The following is a 25,412-nucleotide window of genomic DNA, read 5'->3' on the forward strand; positions in this document are numbered from 1 at the left end:
CCTTGCATCCCAGGGATGAATCCTACTTGATCATGGTGCCCAATTTTTTTGATATGCTTTTGTATTCGATTCGCTAGGATTTTATTGAGGATTTTTGCATCTAAGTTCATTAGAGATGTTGGTCTGTAGTTTTCTTTCTTTGAAGTGTCTTTATTTGGTTTCGGGATCAGGGTGATGTTGGCCTCATAGAATGAATTTGGAAGAGCTCCTTCTGTTTCTGTTTCTTGAAATAACTTGAAAAGTATTGGTATTAATTCTTCTTTGAAGGTTTTGTAAAACTCTGCTGTATATCCATCCGGTCCAGGGCTTTTCTTGGTTGGTAGTCTTTTGATGGCTTCTTCTATTTCCTCCTTTGTTATTGGTCTGTTTAAATTGTGTGTTTCTCCCTGACTCAATCTGGGCAAATCGTATGACTTAAGAAATTTATCGATATCTTCGCTATCTTCTATTTTATTGGAATATAGGGTTTCAAAATAATTTCTAATTATCTTCTGTATTTCTGTAGTGTCCGTTGTGACATTTCCTTTTTCATCCCGTATGTTAGTAATTTGAGCTCTCTCTCTTCTTCTCTTCGTTAGCATGGCTAAGGGTCTGTCGATCTTATTTATTTTTTCAAAGAACCAACTTTTAGTTTTATCAATTTTTTCAATGCTTTTTTTTATTTCAATTTCGTTGATTTCTGCTCTGATTTTAATTATTTCTTGCCTTCTACTACATTTGCTGTTGTTTTGCTCTTCCTTTTCTAGGGTTTTGAGATGAAGTGTTAGTTCATTTATTTGTTGGTTTTTTTCTTTTTTCAAGGAATGAACTCTAGGAAATGAATTTCCCTCTTAAAACTGCTTTCATTGTGTCCCATAGATTCCGATATGTTGTGTCTGTATTTTCATTTATCTCCAAGAATTTTTTGATTTCCTCCTTTATGTCTTCTGTAACTCATTGATCATTCAGTAACATATTGTTCATTTTCCAGGTGATGCAGGATTTTTCTTTCCTTCTTTTATCATTGATTTCCAGTTTCAATCCATTATGATCAGATAAGATGCATGGTATTATCTCCACACCTTTATATTTACTAAAAGTTGCCCTATGGCATAATATATGGTCTATCTTTGAGAAGGATCCATGTGCTGCTGAGAAGAACGTGTATCCACTTGATGATGGTTGATATATTCTATATATGTCAGTTAAGTCTAGGTTATTGATTGTGTTATTGAGTTCTATAGTTTCTTTATTCAGCTTTTTTCTGGAGGATCTGTCCAATGGAGAGAGTGGTGTGTTGACGTCACCCATAATTATTGTGTTGTGGTCTATTTGACTCTTGAACTTGAGGAGAGATTGTTTTATGAACGTTGCAGCACCATTGTTTGGTGCATACATATTGATAATTGCTATGTCTTATTGGTGGGTGGTTCCTTTTAACAGTATATAGTGTCCTTCTTTACCCCTTTTGATTAACTTAGGTTTGAAGTTGATTTTATTCAATATGAGTATGGCCACTCCTGCTTGCTTCCGAGGACCATGTGAGTGGTATGTTTTTTCCCAGCCTTTCACCTTCAGCCTGTGTATGTCTTTTCCTTTCAGATGAGTCTCCTGAAGGCAGCATATTGTTGGATTTGTTTTTTTAATCCAGGTTACTAGCTTATGTCTCTTGATTGGTGAATTTAAGCCATTAACGTTTAAGGTTACTATTGATATATGGTTTGTACTTCCAGTAATGCTTATTTGTTTATTTATTTTTATTTGGCTAGTTTTTCCTCTTTGGTTATTTTTCTCCCCCTTTTACTGAGATACCTCCCACTGTTAGTTTTGGGAGCTGTTTTTGAATTCCTCTTCTTATAGTGTTTTGCTCAAAATGCCTTGCAGTGCTGGTTTTCTGGCTGCAAATTCTTTTAACTTTTGTTTATCATGAAATATTTTAATTTCATTGTCAAATCTGAAGCTTAATTTTGCTGGATACAGTATTCTTGGTTGGAATCCATTATTTTTCAGCATTTGAAATATGTTGTTCCAGGATCTTCTCGCTTTCAACGTCTGTGATGAAAAATCAGCCATTAACCTAATTGGTTTACCCCTGAATGTAACCTGCCTCCTTTCTCTAGTAGCTTTTAATATTCTCTCCTTGTTCTGTATGCTATATATCTTCATAATTATGTGTCTTGGAGTTGGTCTATTATGGTTTTGTATGTTTGGGGTCCTGTAGGCTTCCAGGATTTGGCATTCCATTCCATCTTTCATATCTGGGAGGTTTTCTAAGATTATTTCATTCAACAGATTGTTCATTCTTTAGTTTGAACCTCTATACCTTCTTCTATCCCAATGACTCTCAAGTTTGGTTTTTTTATGACATCCCATATCTCTTGGATAGATTGCTCATGAATTTTAAGCATCTTTTCTGTGTTGACTATATTCTTTTCAAGTTGATAAACTTTGTTTTCATTATCTGATGTTCTGACTTCTACTTGATCTAGTCTATTTGTAATATTCTCATTTGAGTTTTTAATTTGGTTTATGGTTTCCTGCATTTGTAGGATTACTGTTTAATTTTTTTTTTTAAAAATCTCTATCTCCTGGTATAGCTCGTTCTTTGCCATTTGAATTTGCCTATTTAATTCGTTTTCAAAGTATACTTTCATTGTTTGTACTTGCTGTCTAATGTCTTCTCTAAGATTCCGTTCCATCTGAGTTAGGTATGCCTTGAGTTCTTTCTCTGTCCATTTTTCTGATGCCTCTAGGTTCTCCTGTGTATTTAAGTTGTCCTGCATTGTTTGTATTCCTTTTTTCCCTTTTTTTTTCGTGGTGCTCATGTTACTTTCCAACTCTGTTTGACTGCTGTGTTTCTGTTTTCTTCTTTAAATTTGTTTTGGTTTTTGTAGTTCTACTATCTCTCCTTTGTGTTAGGAGACAATGTTTAGAGATGTTGGATTTAATTGTGATTTAAGGTAAATTCATTAGTTTCATTAAAGGCCTTCAGATTTTGATGGCATATAGAGAATTGATGTTTGGACATAGGATTTAGTTAAGGTCGGGCGATTTGATGGTATGGAGGTTAGTATATGTTAGCTTGTTCGGGGGGTTGCTCAAATGCAGGCGGATATTAACAAGAGAATAGACAGGAGTACTTGGGGGTAGTTAAGGGCTTAGGTGGACTATGTACTGATTCATAGTATTCATCTATTTGCATTTAGTAAGTTATACGTAATCTGGGTGGTCATGCTTACGAGGAAAGATGGGGAAAAGGTAAGGACGCAAACCAAGAAAGAGGGAGAGAAGAAAGAAAGTGAAAAGAATAGAAAAGAAATGATAAAAAAATAATAAAATGCAGTAAAATAAAAATTACAATTGAAAAAAATTACAATTGAAGAAAAAAAAATAATTAAAAAAATTTAAAATTAAAAAAAATGAAAAAAGAAAAAAAAAAAAAGGCACTGTTAGGCTTCTATTTTCTTCACTTCCAGTAGGTGGTGCTGTGCCTTCCAGGCCAAGATTTTGCCCTCTGGCTGTAGGATACAATCCGTGTGGGGCCGCTCCCTCCTCCCCCACCTGGTGTCTCTCCAAACCTGTTAGCTTAGGTTTATTCCTGGCCTCTAATCTCCTCGCTTCTCCTGCTAGCCAGGACTTCCCCAGTGTGATGCCTCTCGGCAGTTCAAACTATACTCTGGGCTTGCAGTTTGCTGGATGTGTAGCGTGGCTATTGGGAACCGACACCTTATTGTTTTGATTCCTTCTGCTTGCCACTCCCCCAGAGCTGGCGAGACAGGTTTCCTTTTCGCCGCTCATGGGAGGGGGAGTTGGAGGTCAGGTGCCTTTACCTTTCCCCATGCCTCTATTCACGCTCACTCTGATAGTCCCGTCCCCCGAAAGCCCGTGAGAGATTTTATGGGAATTCCCCGCTGTATGGGAGATGGGCTGAATGACACACACCTGTTCTATTGCTGCGATCTGTCGGAAACTGGCGATGGTAACCTCAGCTCTCCCAGATGGTGGTCGCTGGCTTCCTTGGTGGGCTGTCTGGTGTGGGGGACAGAACTGGACCGCTTCCTTCCTCGGCTCAAACCCCGAACTCAGCCCGGAGCTCAGTGAGGGCATAGCCGGCAGGACTCCGCAGAATCCACAGCGCCGTCTCTCTGCGTTGCTGGCCGCTTCTTGGCACCCTGCCGTCTCTAGCCGCAGGGCGGGCTGCGGATCAATCAGCCTGAATCTCCGGCTGCACAGTTCACTTGCGATTGAGACCCAGTAACGGGTCCTCGGTGATGGAAATCCTTCCTCTAGGTTTCGTTGCACCCCAATTTTGTTGGAAATTCCTAACAAGATAGCTTTTGGTCGTTCTAACTCGTTATTCACCTGCGCAGTAACGCGGTACACGGGGGTGATGCACTCTATTCGCCGCCATCTTTTCTCTCAATGATGATTTTATAATCATATTACAAATGATTTAAAATATTCGGATATTACATTTTTTATAAAAGTATAGGATTTCACTAGAATAGGAGAACATTTTGTCGCAACTGAAAAAAGGCTTACTTTTTAAAAATGGTATAAAATATGTTTCGTTTTAGATAAGCGACGAAGAGAAGAGTCTTCGAGAACAGGAAATTATTGCCTCTTCACCAAGTTTAAGTGGGGTTCAGCTGGAGACGGAGTCAGTTTATAAAGTATGTAAATATTTAAAATATGTTCTAGGATTTGTTAAATATGTTACTTTGAGCTTTATGCATGTTTAATTCGTACATTTTGTGTAGTCCCTTGTCACCACCTCTACTCCCTTTCCTGCACAGATCTTGTCTTCACTGCACTAATGAGGCTGTGTCAACATTCACCATTAGGCTGTCGTCTTACACAGATATCCTCTTACTTAATGGAGCTCAGACACCCACAACAAGCCAATCTTTTAAAGGAATGAGCTCCTTGCATTGCTTGGGCTCCTATACCCACAGAGCTCCTCCCTCTGTAGGATACCCTCATCTCCCATTTGGCTCCAACACTGTTTAAATCGTTGCCTTGCATGGAAGCCCTCTTCACTGGTTTGGGCTTTGACACGATGCTTCCTTATGTGGTCTCTACTGCATTCTACTTGGACTGTGACACTGTAAGCTTACCTGGTCTCCTTCCTTAACCTACTCAGATTTCTTCTTCCTGTGCTAGGTCCCCTTGACTTTTCCAACCTCTCAGCATAGATACCCAGTGTGTTTGAACCCACCAAATAGCTTTTGGATTGAATAGTTCTGAAGGCAAAGAAGAGAGAGCTGAAATTCAGTTTAAAATTTGATAACTCCAACCCCACAATTCCCTTTGAAAAGATTGTGCTGATTATCATTGAAAGTGCTAGTAGTTTAAAACCCTGCCTCTGCATTAGCTCTCTATTCCAGCCTCCCCGTTTCCATCTGTTGGCATCATTTAGTCAGCCTTTCACACTGGGAGTATGGGGATCAATAGTCCTCCCACACCATATATTTCTCATTACTCTGCCTTCATATCATCTTATACTTTAGCTTGGACATCTTTATTTCCACTGTGACCACCTTAATAAGCTTGAATCATGGATTGTTATTGCTAAAGAACCTCTAAGTATCATTTAGCTCATCCCTTTCTCCTCTCTCCCAGTTTCACAGATCTAAATGCTGAATTTGAGAATCATTTATAAGATTAACAAATAAATCTCATCATTAGGAGACTAGACAAGATTCTAGACTTGGATTAGAACTTTTGTTTCCAAACTTTTGTGTCCTTTTCTTGCCTGTGTTATTGCACTAACCCTTCTTACCTGTTCCTCTCCTGTGTCCTGTTGAGTTGAACCACTTGTTTGATGTAGTATCATACATGGTGCCACTATGTAGAGCTGTTTGGCTTTTTATGTATCTGTCTCTTGCTGTCCTCAATTATGTGATGAACTCCTTGAGGACAACAGTTGTAATAATATCTTTTGATACATGTACCAATTTCTATCTGGTTAAAAAACATGTGACCTGTTTATAGTGTGAGGCGTCATCAGATATACAGAATTGTAGGCATATAGATTTTACTCTTCTAGAACGTGGGTGAGTAGACATATTTGGGGATCAGTTTTCAGCTAATTTTTGGTCTGATTTTATAAAAAGAAGAAAAATGATGTTGGACAGTGAGGATGATTTTCATAATTAGCTAATACAATATTTTGCTTATTTATTAAAATTTCAGTATAGTTCATAGGACCTAAAAAATGAAATAGGGGTTATATCCACCAAGAGCTATATATGAAGTCCATCATCAAGGTAAAAATTATTTTTAAGTAGTTATGACAAATATTTATTTTAATAACTAAACTGAATGCTTATTATATCCATTTCTTATTGTGAAAATTAGCTTTTCCAATGTATTTCTCCAGAGAAAAAATGGAAACATAGCTGAAGAAATTTTAAATTACTTTGCTTACAAGTAATTTTCAGTGCTGAATATGTTGTATACAATTTAGGATTTTTTTTTGCATGCAGAATAAAATGTGAGATATATCATGTGAGGTGAATGTAACATGCTGAGAGACCTCAAGTGTGGAGTTTGAAATCCTGGGCATTATAATTTTTAATGATAGGTTATGAATAAAAGAAAGCATTCTTATTTACCTCTTATTGTTGATATTATTTTTTGAGGCATTTACTCTGAAACAATTTTATTTTTACACTGCTATTTCTTTTAATGCTAATTGTTTGGTTTTAAGGGACATAAATTCATCTTTCTGTTCTGGTTGTTTCTTTTGAGACTAATGAATTTCTTTGTTTAGACCTAATACTTGTAGTGACATGCACTGACTGTTTTTCCTTGTGTCACCCTGAATTCAGATCCCTTTTGCTGATGCTCTAGATTTGTTCCGAGGAAGGAAAGTCTACTTGGAAGATGGCTTTGCTTATGTGCCACTTAAGGACATTGTGGCAATCATCCTGAATGAATTTAGAGCCAAACTGTCCAAGGCTTTGGCAGTAAGTATTTCACTTCATTTCTGAATTCGATGCGCTCACATTTTAAATCATGATACCCTTGGTAGTTTTGTTTTGTGCTTCTTTTTGGGATAAGTTAATTCAATTTTCATAATGCTGTTTAGATTGCTTATGATGTTGTACTGTTCATTCCAGAACTCTGAGGTTTTTTCTTATTACTACCAACAGTTGGTTTTCTTATTTTTTCTTCTATGAATACTGGCGGTGAGCTGATTAATTTCATGAATGGCCTCTGGATTTCTTCAAGGTCATGGCTTTTTACCTTGATGATGGACTTCATATATAGCTCTTGGTGGATATAACCCCTAGATCTCTGTCCCAAATTAGTATTTTGTATCAGTGGAGGCAATATAAAAGATAGTTTTTTTGTTTATTTATTTGTAGTGCTGGGGATTGAACCCAGTGCCTTATGCATTCTAGGCAAGTACTCTACCAGTGAGCTATACCTCCAGGACTAGAAGGAAATCTTTATGTAATGTATTTAAAAAATTCTGCTATGTGCTAGTGCTGTGAAAACAGCCTGGTATGGGATGCAATCAGAGGTATCTATCTATATAGAACAAATGATAGGATTAGTGTGTTGAAAGCAGGACGCTTGAGGTGACATCTTAAAATTGTACACGTTATGCATTGTTGTTGTCTTTTAATGTAGGTCTAGTCTTTGTTTTTTTTTTTTTTTTCTGTTCTTTGTTGTTGGTACTTAATGTGGAAGAATCCTTCCAAGTATAAAGATGAGTCTTTTAAGCTGATTACTATGTAAACATATACTACATTATCCTTTTGAGTTAAAAATTGTAGCATTTTCTGGTATAAATAACTTTTATTATTGAGTCTCTGGGGTTGCCTCAACATGTGTCATTCAGTTACATCAGCATTTGGGAAGACTGAAATATTAACTTTATTTTTATTAAATGAGATAATTTATGAAAATACCTTGTAGATTTTAAACTGGTGTGAGTGGTGTGTTTCTGATGTTTGTGTGTTTGTGTTTGTGGTGTTGGGAATTGAACCCAGGATGTTATGTATGCCAACAATCTCTACTACTGAGTTACACTCTCACCCTTAATTAGGCGTTTATTAATATTCCTTCTTGATCCCTAATTCTATGTTATTTTTTTTATCTTATTCTTAAACTTGTTCCTTATATATAATTTTTTCTCTTGTCTGAAATAGTAATTAGTACTATTTACAATCTATTTATAGATAAGAATAGTGTCTTTTTTCTTTTTTTAAAGAGAGAGAGAGAGAGAGAGAGAATATTTTTAATATTTATTTTTTAGTTTTCGGCAGACACAACATCTTTGTTTGTATGTGGTGCTGAGGATTGAACCCGGGCCGCACGCATGCCAGGGAAGCGTGCTACCACTTGAGCCACATCCTCAGCCCAAGAATAGTGTTTTTTTACCATTGAGATCCTCTGTGGAGGACACGAATATTAGTCTATTATTTTTGGTTTTGCCTATTTTCTTTTTGTTGACCTTTTGGATAGCACTTCTTTGGGTAAATCAGCCATATACTTTTCAAGACAGTAGCTAAATGTCATCTACTAAATGCCAATAGTGGCCCCTAGTCTCCATGACAATCATAGATATCACCATGCATCTCAGAAAGCTTCTGGAGTTACCTTTAGGCCAATTATTGTGACTTCTCCCTCAATATTTGGTTCATGTATGTGACACAGTGTAGTTCTGGCCGAATAATATGAGAAGTTGTTTGGGGCTTCTGAAAGAAAATCTTCTTGCTAACAAAATGGGCACATGTGATGAAATAGTCCTTTTCCCCCTTCTGGATAGTATTATAACTGAATGTGATACTTATAACAGCTGTAGCCATCTTGAGATAAGGCAGATGACGATTGAGGACAGCCCAGTTTGCAAGACAGACTTGTAGAAGAAAGGTGGGAAGAATCTGATTACGTACTGGTGCCATTGAGTAGCTGAATTAACCAGCTGTGGAACCACTAAGATTTCTTATTATAGGATAATGAAGTTTCAGTTTTTTAAGGAACTAATTCAGGAACTCATATTTGAGTGGAATTGTGTTTCTGGCAGCAGAAAACCTCTTGACACTAGCTTAGTGTCCCCATTAGGTAGTATTATCCCCGCCCCCTCTCCGTTGCAGGTAATAGAAAACCAGCCTGGGCTACCTTAACCAGTAAATGGAATCTGCTAGCTCATGAAGTTGAGCAGTCCAGGTTTAGTAGTGGAAGTTTCGTACATAGCTTGATTGGTGTTCTATTTCTTTCCAGTTGCCTTTTCTCCTATGCATGTGCTTTGTTCCTTGATGATTTTTTTGGAATGATATCCAAATCAAGGATATCATTCCAAAAAATCGTCCCAGAATTTCTACCCTTAGTCTTAATATTTACTGAGCTTGTAATGGCTTAAGTCACATGCTGTATTAGCTTCCTAAGACTGCCATAGCAAAGTATTACACACTGGTGTCTTAGAACAATAGAAACTTATTGTCTCTTGGTTTTAGAAGGTAGAAGTTTAAAATCAAGATGTTAGCATGTCTGTGCTCCCTCTGGGTGCTAGAGAAGGGTTTATTCTGGGTGTCTCTTCTAACTTCTGGTAATTTCTTGGCTTGTGACAACATAGATCCAGTCTTCACGTGGCATTCTCCCTGTGGAGCACACACTTCTACTTATTATGAGGATACCAGTCATATTGGATTAGGGGCTCTCTTACTCTAGTGTGACCTCATTTTAATTAAGTGTATTTGCAATGACTATTTCCAAATGAGGTCACATTCTGAAATACTAGGGGCTATAGCTTTAATATGTAATTTTGGAGGACACAATTCAACTATCATATTTCCATCACTTAATCAGTTATTGTGGTCAAAGAGATTGCCTAGCCCAAGGTCATGGGTCTTCCCTATTAGTTGTTAGTTGGTGGATCATGGGAGCTGACAACATATTCCTGAAATCACAATATTTCCAACAGATGTGGAAGACTGATTGCTAGTAATGGGGAGTGGGGAGAATGATAATGAGGAGGCAGACAACTGCTGTATGCTATGTATTAGACACTTCATGTGTATTACATGTAATTTGTAGGGGCTGGGGCTGTAGCTCAGTGGTAGAGCGCTTGCCTAGCATGTGTGAGGCACTGGGTTTGATCCTCAGCACCACATAAAAATAAGTAAAATAAAGATATTGATTTCATCTACAACTAAAAATAAAAATTAAAAAAAAATGTAATTTGTAATTTCCATTTAAGCCAAGTTGTGTAATACCTAATTTAATCATAACTATGGAAATGAATCCAAAATTGTTTTACTTTGGGGGCTTCAAACACTTCTGATTCTGTGTATTTCCATGTTTAAGTAAATTTTTAATAAATTTTATAAATTATTTTATAAATCATTTTATTTTATATATTTATTTTATGTATTTAACATGTATTTAAATTATTTATTTTATATGTTTATTATATAAATTTGTCCTTAAACTTTTTTTTGCATTTGCTATAAATTTTTCTTTCAGATAATTGAAGATGTTCCACATATATTTGCTATCCAGTTCATCTTTCTAATAATCCAGTGTAGAAAGAAGGATATGTGGCAGGTTTTCACAAAATTTTAGAATTTTTTTTCTTTTGGGTAGATGTCAGGGGATCTAAGTATACTAAGAGAAAAGACAAAATTTAGGGCCCCGGCTAAGTGGTACAGCACTTGCCTAACACATGCACAGCGCCCTGGGTTTAATCATGGGTATCATCAAAACAAAACAAAAAAACCAAAAGACAAAATCAACGAGATCCTAAGTTTGTAATGCAATCATTTTTCAACAAGTTACACTTAAACTTGTTATTTGTGGATAAGAAATATAACCTATAAACTTTGAATTCCTTTCTTCTTCCCACCCTGCTGCTCATTCTTCTCCTCTCAATATATATATATATATATATATATATATANATATATATATATATATATATATATATATATATATATATATATATGTTTTAGTTGTAGATGGACACAATACCTTTATTTACTCTTCTTTGTGTGGTGCTGAGGATCAAACCCAGGGCCTTACATATGCTAGGCGAGCACTCCACCACTAAGCCACAACTCCAGCCCTCAACATATTTTTTTTTCCAGATTTTAAAAATTTGTTCTTTTTAGTTATACATGACAATACAGTGTATTTTGGCATATTATGTATACATGGAGTATAACATTCTAATTAGATCCCATGCTTGTGGTTATACATGATGTGGAATTTCACTGGTGGTGTGTTCATATATGAATACAGGGAAGTTATGTCCGATTCATTCCATTATCTTTCCTATTCCCATCCTCTCTCCCTTTCTTTTATTACCCTTTATTCCCCTTTGTCTAATCCCTTGAACTTCTATTATTCCCTCACCACCCCTCCCCCTTATTGTGTGTTATCATTCTCATATTAGAGAGAATATTTGGCCTTTGGTTCTGTGGGATTGGCTTATTTCACTTAGCATGATAGTCTCCAGATCCATCTATTTGCTGGCAAAGGGCAAAAAGTTATTTTTTTTTATGGCTGAGTAATATTTCATTGTGTACGTATACCACATTTTCTGTATCCATTCATCTGTTGAAGGGCACCTAGGTTGGTTCCATAGCTTAGCTATTGTGAATTGAGCTGCTGTGTCCCTGTAGTATGCTGATTTTTAAGTTTTTTGGCTATAAACCTAGGCGTTGGATGCCTGGGTCAAATGGTGGTTCCATTCCAAGTTTTCTTGGAATCTCTGCTTTCCAGAATGGTTGTACCAATTTTCAGTCCTACCAGGAATGTATGAGCCCAACATACTTCTTAAATTTAATTTTTAAAAATTTGAAATAATCATCTATTTACAGAAAAGTTTCAGGTAAAAACCAGTAACTTTTTCTCTGAACCATTTGAGATAAGTTCCCATTCTGATTCCTTGTCACCCCTGTTACTTTTTAGTGTGATTCCTACAAATTGTACATTTCTCCCCATAATCCCAATTCAGCTGTAAAAATGAGGAAATTCATATCAATATGTCAATATCATCTAATTCTCAGGCCCTATTCAAGTTATACCAATTGTCTCAATCATGTCTTTTATTTTAAAAGGATCCAACCTAAATAACATTTGTTTTGTTATCATGTCTCTAGTCTCCTCAGGTGGGAACAAATTTCTAGGTTCTTCTTGATTTTCATGGACTTTGTTGCATTTTTTTTTGTACCAGGAATTGAACCTAGAGACATAACTGAGCCACATTTCCGGTCCTTTTAATTTTTTCTATTTTGAGACAGGGTCTTTGCTAGGTTGCTTTGGGCCTCACTAAGTTGCTGAGGCTGGCTTTGAATTTGTGATCCTCCTGCCTCAACCTCCTGAGCCATTGGGATTACAGGTGTGGGCCATTGGGTTTACAGGCGTGGGCCACCGTGCCTAGTGACTTTGTTGCTTTTGAAGATTTAAAAAAACTTATTATTTTGTAGAATATCTCTCAGTTTTTGTTTGTCTGATGTTTCCATGTGTTTAGATCCAAGTTTTACATTTTAAGAGTATCCTAGAAGAGAAGCTGAGTTCTTTTCATTGCATTCTGCCAGATGCCATGATTCTGATTTAGTCTAGTTCTTGATTTTGTCAGAATTTATGTGCTCATCTTATTGTTCACAGGCATTTGGATTTTCTTTTCTTTTTCCTTTTTGGTTATTACTAATTCTGCTGCTCTGAATATTCTATTACATCTCCTGGTAATCATGTTTCTATTGGCTATGTGCCTTGGAGTGAAACTATGGGTCATAGAGTACATGACTATATAGTTTTAGTGGATGCAGATTTACTTTAAATGAATTTGTCCTGATTAATGATGGGTTGTGCAGACTTCTGGCCTCAGTGTCCTGTCTTGATTGAGGGACAGAGACCTGCTGTCTTAGGCAGTGCTTGGCTTTCTCCTGTGTGTCAGGGCCAGGCCTCATTAACAGGAAGTCCAGAGAACCCTTTGCCTTATCGTGCAGGAGAATGGATGGAATATATTGCTTGGGAACCTGTCCTGACAGCTGTGGAAGGGAACATAAAAGAGGAAAAGGAGTTCCTTTTAGAGCTGTTGATTCAGTAGAAATCTAAATCTGTTGCTGTGGTCTCTATATTACTGTCCTTTCCAGTGAGGGAGGTTTTGACCTTGGAGTATGTAATTGAAAAAATTTAGCTTTATAAATGGAAATAGTCTTGTAGGATGAGAAAAGGTGCCCTAAAGTAGATTTAAAAGGTATTTTTAATTCATGGTAGAGGATGAAATAAATGGTTTTGGGGGAAGTTGTAAATTGATTGAAGAGTTTTACCTCAGGTGATTTCTGAAAACTTGTTCTTAACCTGGATCATGTGATTTTTTATAATATAACTAATCTGGCTTTTAAATTGCTTTAGAACTGCTAAAATTTTGCCAGTACCTTCTCCTTTGACATGAACTCTTTCCTTACCCTATGAACCCATATAATTCAACTATGGCCCTGCTTCCTCTGGACACCCTCCAAGACTGTGCTAAGTGTGTTTCCTTTGCGCTCTGAATGCTACCAAACTATGATGAGATCATCCTCATTATGTGTTTTTCTCCTCAACTAAAATGCAAGCTCTTAATTCAGTTTTTCTTTCTATTGTAACATCTGGCACATGGGGTTAGTGCTCAGTGAAATTCTATTGGACTGATGATAGACACTATGAGAATACAGTCTTCCTGGGTTCATAGTTTATTGTTGATGTGTTATGTCATTTGATCCTCATTACAAGTTTCTGTGATAGACAGGTATTGTAATCTGCATTATACAGACAAGGATAATGTAGCTCAAAGAGGCTAAGTCTTTTGTCCCAGTTTCTGTTGGTTAGTAATTGCTGGAGCCATGACTGGATCTTAGATTTTCTGTTTATAATTTTTAGGGCTTCTTGATGACAACTGTGTTTGTGTAAGTCATATAATTAGAGGATTTAGATACTCAAACTCTGAGAAAATATTGAAAGGTGCAGTTTCAAAGCAGGCAAAAAGGTTGAATTTGGATTTATGACACACTAGATTGGTAACCAGGTAGGGAAACAATGAGAGAAAAATGTATTTCTTTGCTTCACGTAACAATTTTAGAAGATGTAGCCAGTTTTTTCATTTAGTGATTTAGTTTTTAAATGACTTTTTATTTTGTTCAACTGTATATCATGTACTAGGGATATAGTACTTAAGATAGATGCTGTTTCTTCTATTGTAAAGCTTATTTTCTAGTTGAAAGTAGACAATTATCAAAGAAATAAATAATAACAATATTATATAGGACATGAAAGAGTCAGCTGAATAGATATAGAGAAAAGTGCATTCGAGGCAGGGAAAAATCATTGATGGAAAAGTTCCAAGAGGGACCCTTGGCATTTTTTTTTTTTTTTTTTTTGAAAGAAGAAAGAAGGCCAGTTTGCTGCAGCATGGTGCCCTAGAGGGGAGGGATACAAGGTCAGACTACAGTGGCTGGATATAAGACTTTGTAGGACTTTCAATAAACCAGGGTAAAGAGTTCGTTTTTTTTTAGCTTAATGTAGTAGAAAGTCATTAGATGCTTTTGAGTAAGGGAGTGATAGGATCTGATTTCTATTTTAAATAGATTACTGTGCTGGTGCTTGAAAACCACTTTGGAGGTTAAAGAAAGAATGGAAGCAGAAAGACTGGGTTGGAAGTAATCTGGATGGTGGCTTGGAATGAGTGACTGACTGCTAATAACCACTGAGAAGTCAATGGATTATAGTTATGTTTATGAAGTGTTGTTGACATGGTGGATTGGTGTGAGACAAAAAAGAAGAATCCGAATAATGGTGACTTTAAATCTATAACAACTTAATATTTGCCAAGTGCTGTTCTAAATGATTTACATGAATTAAGATGTTTAGTGTGTATAGTAGCCCCTATGGTGAGTGCTACTCTCTTCTCTTTAAGGTTTACCATATCCTTGCACAGATAGTAATGAATAGAGGCAGAATTTATGCAGCTGGGTCTCAGAGTCTGTTCCTTATTACTGTGTTATAGGGACTAAACTTTTGGCTTGAATAATTGATTACAGGGTGAGACCAATATGTGGAAGGTGCTCTCAATTTGTTTTTTTGTGAGGAAAATGCATAAAATCAAGATATCTGTTCTAACCATGTTAATCTGGAGGTGTTATTAGTTTTCCAAATGGAAAAGGCAAGAAAGAAGCTGAATTTTGGAGCCTAGATTCCTGGGAAAGAGAATGTGAAGCTATGAGATTATGTGAAACCACATAGGAAGAGCATGATATTATCTTTTGGATCTTAAGTGTTCTCCAAAAGCTCATGTGTTCTACTATGCAGTAGAATACCGAAACTTATTCTTCCTATTTTAAGTTTAATTTTATACCCATTGACTAATTTCTTCTTATCCCTTCTTTCTCCTCCCCAGTTCTTGGCACTATGGGGGAGTGATGGAGCACTATAGGGGAGTGATGGAATCTTAGGAGGTAGATTCTAATTCAAGAAAATAGGTCATTGGATGCATGCTCTTGAAGAGTGTGTTGGGATCCTGGTTCTTTCCTCTCTATATTCTTCTTAGCTGCCATGAGGTGATTAACTTTGTTCTACATATGCTCCCCACCTTGATGTTCTGCCTTGGTACAGGCCCAAAATGATGGGCCAAGTGACCATGGACTGAAATCTCTGAAACATTTCCTCTTCTTAAGTTGTTTTCTCAGGCATCTTGTCACAATAATGAAAATCTGACACACACGGTATGTCAGTGGAGAAGAGGTGGGTCTACAACTGAGCTTAAGTTTTTACATGCCTTCACATTAATGTCACTAAGCTTTGTCTGTTTTTAGAAAATAGTACAGATCCTTAAATTATAGCTGAATTTCTTTAAGGGAAACTTTCTCTTTTTCTCACATAGCATTACAAACTTCACTTTCTGTTTATGAGATTCTTCATTAGAGTGTAGAGGTAACATGTTAAAAACTAGACTTTTGCCAAGTATGGTGGCATATACTTACTGTTTCAGTTACTTAGGAGCCTGAAGTAGGAGGTCATTTGAGCCCAGGAGTTCAAGGACAGCCTTGGCAATATAGTGAGACTCCCATCTCAAAACAACAACAAAAACAACAAACCACAGACTTTAAGCAAATATATTTATACTTGTAAAAATTTGTTTTAAACTTATATGTAATTTTATATATTTATCAGGCACAGGATGATGTTTTAATTAATCTAATATATCCCAGGCTTTTGCCCTTTTTAAATTTAAATTGGATTATTTTGGGAATTTTTTTGCTATAGAGTTTGAGTTTCTTGTATGTTCTAGATTTTAACTCTTATCAGATATATGGTTTGTAAATATATATATATTTTTCATTCTTTAGGTTGTCTGTTGATTGTTTTCTTCATTGTGCAAAAACTTTAAATTAATTAGTTAATTTGTTTTGCAGGGCTGGGTATTGAATCCAGGGCCTTGTGAATACTAGGCAGGAGCTCTACCACTAAGTTATGTCTCCAGCCCCTGTTGTGCAGAAGGTTTGATGTAATCCTATTGGTCTATTTTTAGTTTTGTTGCCTGTGCTTTTGAGATCTTATCCACAAAATTTTTGTCCAGGCCATTTCCATTGGAGCATATCTCTTATGTTTTCTTCTAGTAGCTTCATAGTTTCAAGTCTTACATTTAAGCCTTTAATCCGTTTTTAGTTGACTTATATATATGGCGAGGTAGAGGGATCATGTAGATATAGAAAGAACCATATTGAGAAATTCCAAGGGAATGAATTGACAGGCAATTAAGTGATTCTTGGAGTCGCAGTAAAAGCAAGGATTTTCTATTTTTTTGAGAAGGATTTCCTTTCTCACATTTTAAAAGTTCTAGTTGATTCTGTGATTTACCAAGTATTTGTTGCTTTGGAAAAATATACTCTGTAGGTACTTGATCAAGTAATTTTTATTTCTAAAGAGATTTGAATCCTCTTAAATCTTTTATCCTCTTATTAAAAGCAGTATTCAGTTTAGTTCCTTAAACTGTGAGTGAATATAATAGTCTTTTTTTTCTTTTTTGGTGCCTGGGATTGAACTCAGAGTCTCATGCATGCTGAGCACATGCTATACCCCTGACCTATACTGCATGCATAACGTCCCCTGCCCTTAGCAGTTTATTATTAATTCTCCTGAATGCTTGCTTACTTTGGATTAATATAGGAGTTTCTGTATCTTATTTTTGTCTACCTAGTTGACTCCTTGTCTAACTACTTGAGTTTTTGTTGCTTAGTGTATTTTTTCCTAAAATTACTTCCTGATTATTTCATGTCACTTTAAAATGGATTGCTATGAACCAGTGTTGCAGCTGATTAATAATCAATAAGCAAGTAGTAGGTAACACCTTCACTTCCTCCATTAATGTCAGGCACCATTTCTTCTCATGTTAATGATCTGTAGGGAAATGCTATGAAATCAATAGAAGAGAATTCATTCATTTTGGAAGAAAAAATGAACATCTTTGCTTTGGATGTTGACTGACTATGCTAAGCTGAACTTGGTCATTGTTCTGTTTGTGAGATATTGGTTTTAAAGTTCTATATAAGGTCCAATAAACAATTGGCTGTCCATTCAACACATTTCTTAGCAGATATCAGGTTTACTGCATAGTGGCCAGGTAATTTTGGGAAATGGAACAAGAGCTTGGTCCTCAAGAACTCTCTCTTCTAAAGGCTGCTAAGATGTACATAAAGGACTCAATGAATATGTAGAAAGAGAGGAGTGGCCTGAAAGTAGTTATCACTTAATCCCAGCAAATTTTGAGACAAGATAGAATTGATGCTGGCTTCAAATGATTTGGCTATAGGAAATGAACAGCTTGCAGAGAGTAGTAGGAGTAAAAGGTTAGTTGCTTGAAAGCATGGGCTTTGTTTTGGAAATGATTAGTGGTGTGTCTGTGAAGAATGGTAGGAAATCAAGTTGTAACAGTAGTTATACCAAGCCAATGAGTTTTAGTTTTAGTGTGTTTCCTTCATTGAAAAAAATCAATGATTTATATGAAGGTGCTTTGAAAATTCCAAAGTGCTATATATATTAGGTGTTCATTTGAAGGGGCTGCTTCATGGGAAGAATAATATTTTAAGAGGTTCTGATTTTTCCTTTTATTTCTCTCTATGGTGCTTTGCACAGTTATGTATTTTGTAATTATGGAAATTACTTCAGACAAGAATTTTAATGATTGCCTCATTTCAAGTTCTGTCTGCTTTCTGGCTGCCAGCAAATGTTAATATATAGGCATAGAAGTTTTAGAGCAGGAAAGGATTTTAGAGTTGTATGGTAATTATTTGTGTACAGTCTTACCCTTTTCCTTGACAAGTAGAATGCAAACTTTAGGTTTGTAGATATTGTCTTAGTTCAGGCTCCTATAACAAGTGGCTTGACCATAAACTGGAAGATACAACCACAAATACTTATTTCTTTGTTCTGGAGGCTGGAAGACCCAAGACCAAGGTACTGGCAGATCTAGAATCTGGTAAGGGCTTACCTGTTTTGCGGGTGGCTGTCTTTTCCTTGTGTCCTCACATGGCAGAGAGCAGAGAGAAAGGGTGAAAATTCTCTTTATGTCTTTTTGAAAAGGACACAAATGTCTGGTGTGGTGGTGCATACTTGTTATCCCAATGACTTGGGTGGCTGAAGTAGGAAGATTGAAACTTGGAGGCCAGCCTCAGCAATTTAGAGAGACCCTGTCTCAAAAATAGAAAAGACTGGGGAATGTAGCTCAGTGGTAAAGCACCTGACTTCAATCTCTAGTACCCAACTAACTAAATAAATAAAATAAAATTTCACTAAGTCCATTCATGAGGTCTCCACTTTTTTTTTAATGAACTAATTATCTTCCAGGGGCTAATGGATATGCTCGCTTGTCCTGTCATGTATTGTAATGATTAGTACCCTGCTTTCTGTTATAAGAGGCTCTGTATAAAACTTGCCAATCCAGCTAATTAGTGAAGGACTCAGGTCCTCCATATGTCTCCTGTAACTCCTTGAGTTCTGTGCCCTTTTTGCTATGGTTTTGCTATAGTTGGTTGCTTCTCCCTAGGTCCAATCCAATACCTCTCCTCTGTACTGCTTTCTGATATTTGCCTTCAGGCAGCTATTTCTGTTGCATATTTTAAATTGAAGCAGTTACAGGGTACAGTTGTGCCATATTCCACTAAATTATCTCTGATCCCTAGTATATACTCCCTGGTGAAGAGTAAGTAGGTGCTCAGGATTTGAGGAATTATTGTGTAAGAGCTGCATGTTGGCATTCGTCTGATTTGTTGAGAAAACAGGTTACACATCAGTGTACTGTTTATAAAAGGAAAGAGCAAAGTACCGAATAATCTATGCCAAGCGCTGTATATGCAGAATATTTCTGAAATCTCAATTGCAAAAGTTTATGACCTCAGAATACTTTTGAAGAACTACTTAGGTTGGCCTTAGTAGTTACAATCGTTACTCTTTTGACAGTTTTTCTCTGGAGTATGTATGGCTTGAATGTTTTATTTTGCTTTGAAACAACATTGTAGCATAAACCAGGTTTAAACTCCTGCTACATTGAGAATAACAGCTTTATTCTTCATGGTTGAACTCTCCAGAGTAATCCTTCAGTAACTACTTTTGTGTTCACCTTTGTGATCCTCCCTTAACAAAAAAGATAAGACCCCCCCTTCTTTGTAAAGACTGTTGTTTTCCAGATCATTTATCATATTTAAGAATTGTAATTTCCCATTTTAAAACCTCAGCCTACATAGACTAGAAAATACTTAACAGTTTTACATATTATTTATGCTCTTTTTTTTTTTAAACCTTCATTGACTCCGGAATGCACTGAGACATAGATTTTATCCCTATTGCCTATTTGTGATGAGAAAATAGCAGATTCCGTTGCTAGGAAACAGCTGAATACTGAAATAGTTTTGTGAGGGGGTACTTGTAAATTCAGTTCTTTGACAGTTCTACTCACATAGAGCAAAAATTTATTCGGTTACTACAAAGAAAGATGTATCACCTGTTAGTTTTCCAATTTAAAAATTTTGCACAGGGGGAGCTAGGAATGTGAAAAATGTTGCAGGATTGATTAAGTGTTGAGAGTATATTTTTAACAATGACTGGACATTGAAAAGTAATGATTATGTACAAATATGTCTTTGAGTTTCAGTTTTGTTCAAGTTTTCTGATTCATCATTAATGAGAAAAAGTAAGAGAAAACTAGAGAAATGCACACATACGTACATACGAAACGTGGGAACTTCAAAGTAAAATTCTGTATTGATTAAACTGGTTTTATCTCGTAGAAATAGGATTGGTCCTATTTTACCCCATATTTGCAGTTTTGTCTATGGTGTTTAATAATTACATTCCAGAGAAAGAATACATATTAAAGTATTTGGTTATTCTCAGTTTGGCTTTCCTTTTTAATTTATAGACATTTGATTTTTGTCATAATTGTACGGTGTTTAGAAAAAAGAATTTTATTCAAGTTCAATTTGGTAACTTTTCTTGAGTATTTACTATGTATCAGGTGAAAAAATTGGGAACACATATTTGATTAAGCTTTAGGGTGCTCACAAGGTGTGAGAAGATATAGCCATGGAGGAGAGATGTCAATAGTTGTCATATGTTGTGGGCAATAAAAAGAGAAGTGTGTACCAGATAGAGAGGAAGTACAAAATAGACAGTGGTGAACTTGATCTGAGAGTTGCACAGAGAGCCTCCAAGAGTCAGCTTTGACCTGGGTTTTGCAAGGCTCTTTGTTAGATCTAAGCAATCTCTTGACCTTGACTTTTTGTGAGTTACGGAGTAGGGACCAAGACCACTTGTTATTTTTCTTTATTTTTAAGTTCTCTCCTTGTTTATATTGTTGGCTAGTAATACGCCTTGGCATTTATCTTTCTACCTGCTCCATTTAGTCAGGTGAGTGCAGTTCATGTACCAGTTTCTAATTTGGTACCTTCAAATTTTACTGCTTGTCTATTTAATTGCATATATACATTTAGGAATTTGTCAGCGAGTGCAGAATCTATCTTCTGATTAATATGCATTGAGAAAGTCTCAGAAATAAAAATCCTATTAAGGCTTTATGTCTTTATCCAAGTGACAGAAATTTGTGAACTTATGTAGGCAGCCTTATATGTTAAAGTTGAACTGATGTAGAAAAAAAATATCTGAAATGTTCTCGAGAGTAATGTGTGATTTTAAACTAAAAATAAAAACAAACAATGAAAATTGTCTAAGATCAGTTGATACTAGAAATAATGAAGTAATAATAGAACTGAGAATAATCCAACGTGGAGGCTTGATTTTGCTTAATATTTATAGAGGCACTATGTAGAAGTAAATGATTTATGAAATTTTTTGTTTTGTATAAATCTTTTTATTTTTTATAGTCTTATTTTTTATGATTGTTTTAAAATGTGTTATGAGTTTCATGTGTTCATTTTAAGATAGAAACCTATAGCATATAAGATTTTAGAAATATTATGGAAAATACTTAAACTCTGGTTTAAAAAATTATGATTGTATTTTATAAACTATGTTTTCTTCATATACAAGATTATATTTGTTGAGTTGCAAAACAGCCAGGTGAACAATGTCAATGCGCTTACCAAATTGAAGTGTGAATGGGGTAATGATCTAGAAAATAGAGAGTTGTACCTGGAAGAAGATATACAAGACAGATTACTTGCTCATCAATTTGAAACAGAATAGTAGGCAAGATTGGTAACTGGAATATTATCTTCTATAACTGTTCCATCAAAAATCCACAGTTATCACATTGACTATTAAGGGATAAAATAATAGAAAACAATAATATTCAATCTTTGAGGAAAAAACAAACTAATATAGCTTTGGATTTTGACAGGGCAGCTATAATCCTAAAGAAGAAGAATGACAATTTGCATTTATAGTCTTTTCTTCCAAGTAGCTTAAAGCTTTATAAATACATTTTCATTAATCCTTTAGACTACTTTTGAGATTCATTTAAAGTAATAAGAAGGAAATCATGTCTATTTTTTGAAGATGACTAAAAAAACGACATAGTCAAAGTCAGAAATTATATCTTCTCCTTGATGACTCCAGTGTTTTCTTTGTTATTCGTAAATACTTTGGCTAAGGAATTTATTTATCATTCAGCAAATGTTTGTCAGTTGCATTCTGTGGCTTAGTTCTGAAGCGTACACACACACACACAGGTGAGGGGATATGAATTTGAAACTGTATTTTTCTTCTTTAGTTTTATGTGGTGTTGAATTGTTCTTTTGAGGTCTGGAGACTCTGAACTTTACTGATTTTAAATGAAGAATTGGCTTACTGGTTGATGGTGGCAGAAGAAATTGCTAGTATTTTTAATAAGCACATATTATATGTCAGATGCTATTGAATTTATTATATGGATGGCCAATTTAATTCTGTAAGCAACATTATGAAATGATTGTTTGCATGACTTTTACAGATAAGTAAACTGTGCAAGGATAAGTAACCTGTCCAAGGTCACAGTTTAGTTTCGGAACTAGGATTCTAGGCCATTGCATCCGAACCCATGGTTTCTCTGCTCATGATCCTTAATGATGTCTTCCTCTGTGTGGGAAGTTGGCATCCAGTAAGATTCCTTGTTTTGTTTTGTTTTTTTGTGATCAATGTTGGGGAGCATAAATGCATCAACCAGTATCTTTGAAATTTTACCAGTTAGACATATCTTAAAACAAATAGTTTAAGGGTGGCTTAAAAAAGTAGGAGTCATTATTCTTCTTGAACTTGAGATAGGTGTTTGCTCACAGTACTGCTCAACAATGTCGGGATGTGTCTCTTAAATCCTTTAAATCCTTTATACTTTTCTCATGATTGTTTCTTCTCAGTCAAGGACACATGACTACTTAACTTCAGTTATCATGCCCACATTAGAAAAATCAGCTATCTCTTCTGTTTGGCTATCCTACTATATTTTGTTTTGGGACTCTGTATTGCATTAATTTGTTTATGTGTCTGTTTCATCTCACACTTACTTCATGTCCTTAGTGCTTCCTAATATAGTATTTGCATGGAGAGTGTTTCTTGACTTGAACATTCACTTCCCAGTTTTTCTCAATTATTTCTTGAGTTTTCCTGAAAGATATATTAACATTATATAATGTAATAAACAGTAAATATTAATGTATCAATTGTATCAATAAGTATATTATTACTTATATAATAACATATATTAGTAAGCATCTCATTAATTTCCTTGAAAGATTTATTAATATTATGCAATATAATAATAAACTACATATTAATATATCAATAAATATATCATTACTTGTAATATATATTAATAAGTATCATTAATATTTCCTGAAACAATTGTCAATATTATATGGCTGGCTGTGGAAGAGTGATGAGTATTTCTTGACAGTTGTAAGTTTGTCACAATGAAGTGCATGATTTAGTTAAAGTTTTAAAAAGGAGTGTCATTGGAGATAAATTGTATAATAAATACTATGTGAAGGTAAATTGAAGTTGTCAAGTCAGAAGATTTTGTTGTACTTTAAGTCATATAGGGAGAAGATAAGTCTTACAATCCCTTAAATATTTAAAATTATTTGAATATATAATTGACTTTTGAAAACATTGTATTTTCATAAGTGGGGAAATCATACCTGCCTTTGATTTTAATGGGAGGTGAATATCTGATAAGGAGAATTTCTGAGTAGCGATTTGCATCCATGAAAATCCATGTGGGTTTTTTTTTTGTTTGTTTTGTTTTCTGTTTTTGTTGATGAAACACAGTTCTAATTTTTTATTACTTGATCTTAACTGTTATTAACTTTATTGTATTTTTTGTGGTTCACACGTTTCATGGTACTCAGATTGTAATTCCTGCATGTATCACTGCTAAAAGTATATAATTCACAAGCAATTTTAAGAAACTTTGCATGCTGATGGTTATTGGACTAGATAACAATTTGACATTATTTTGCCTTTGCTAAATTCTAAACTTGTGAGAATACCATATATTTTAGTCAGCTTTGTGTTGCTGTGACCAAAAGACCTGAATAGAACAAGTAAGAGGAGGAAAAGTTTATTTTGGCTCACAGTTTCAAAGGCTCAGGCTCAGTCTACCATGGGCCAACTCCATTGCTCTGGGCCCAAGGTGAGGCAGAACATCATGGTGAAAGAGCATGGCAGAGGAAGGCAGCGCAGGACATGACAACCAAAAAGCAGGGACAAAATATAAACTCCAAAATATGCCCCAGTGACCTACTTCCCCCAGCCACACCCCATCTCCTTACTGTTACTAAGCAGTTAATCCAAAACAGTGGATCAGTCCATTGATTAGGTCACATTTTTCATATTCTAATCATTTTACTTCTGAATATTCTTTCATTGTCTCACAAATGAGCTTTTGGAGAACACCTCATATCTAAGCTATGTATAACATAAATAACACCATATGGTTTTTTTTTAGGTGCTGGGGATGGAATCCAGAGCCTCTAGTATGTTAAGCAAGTGCTCTTCCACTGAACTACATTCCCCAGCCCGAACCCATATTTTTTTTTTTTTAAAGAGAGAGAAAGAGAGAGAGAGAGAGAGAGAGAGAGAGAGAGAATTTTTTAATATTTATTTTTTTTTTAGTTTTCGGCAGACACAACGTCTTTGTTTTTATGTGGTGCTGAGGATCGAACCCGGGCCTCACACATGCCAGGTGAGCGCGCTACTGCTTGAGCCACATCCCAGTCCAAACCCATAATTTTTTAAGAAAGAAAAATCATGTTAAATAGGATATTGTAAGTATCTTTAAAAAATATGATTATAGGACTTTCAGAGTTTCATATTAGGGTCATAAATTACTTAGCTATATACTTCATTTATTCTTGATTATGTGACTAGACTACTTCAACATATGTCTGACTTCATAATTCAGTGTGTTTTGGACACAAATTCATATTTAAATAAGAAATATGTGCGCACGCGCACACACACACACACACACACACATACACACACACCCACACACCCACACACATTCCCCCGTCCCCACCCTCCCCAGTTTTGTTTTTTAACTCTCTTACCCCAGTGACTCTATTGGTTCCTCATGGTACTATAGTTACAAAAGCATAAGATGCATTTAAGCAATAATAGGTAACTTAAAGTAGCTTAGAGGCAATGGACAGGCTTTGTCTTCAGTTTAGATAATTCCTGTGTTTGTGTAAATATGTAATTTTCTCTAAAATAATCCAAATTTGATTATAATCTACTTTGTTGTTGAGAACACTTTAAAAGTTATGAGAAATTTGGATGCCAGGGTTCAAATTCTCTCTCCTGTTGATTTTTACTGTAAGCTTTGTTAATTGAAAACTATTCCTCCCTTTATATGTATTGCAGGCGACTCTGTTTCTTTCCTTTGGAAATTATTAAAGCTCTTATTCCCAGTTGTCTGTGACTGTGTGTATATGTGTGTGAACAATGGA

General features: G+C 35.5%; 1 protein-coding gene across 6 annotated transcripts in view; it reads left to right on the forward strand.

Moving 5' to 3' along the window:
* The window catches only part of Prim2 (DNA primase subunit 2), a 410,568-nt gene that overhangs the window by 186,369 nt on the left and 198,787 nt on the right, over positions 1-25,412 (forward strand). For all 6 annotated transcript variants that reach the window (XM_048805584.1, XM_048805585.1, XM_048805581.1 and 3 more), the window contains 2 exons: positions 4,557-4,652; positions 6,813-6,950. In XM_048805584.1, the coding sequence (XP_048661541.1) occupies positions 4,557-4,652; positions 6,813-6,950 (234 nt within the window). The remainder of the gene's footprint in view (positions 1-4,556; positions 4,653-6,812; positions 6,951-25,412) is intronic.

The sequence above is a fragment of the Marmota marmota genome, unplaced genomic scaffold (assembly GCF_001458135.2).
Source record: "Marmota marmota marmota unplaced genomic scaffold, marMar, whole genome shotgun sequence".
Classification (NCBI taxonomy): domain Eukaryota; kingdom Metazoa; phylum Chordata; class Mammalia; order Rodentia; family Sciuridae; genus Marmota; species Marmota marmota.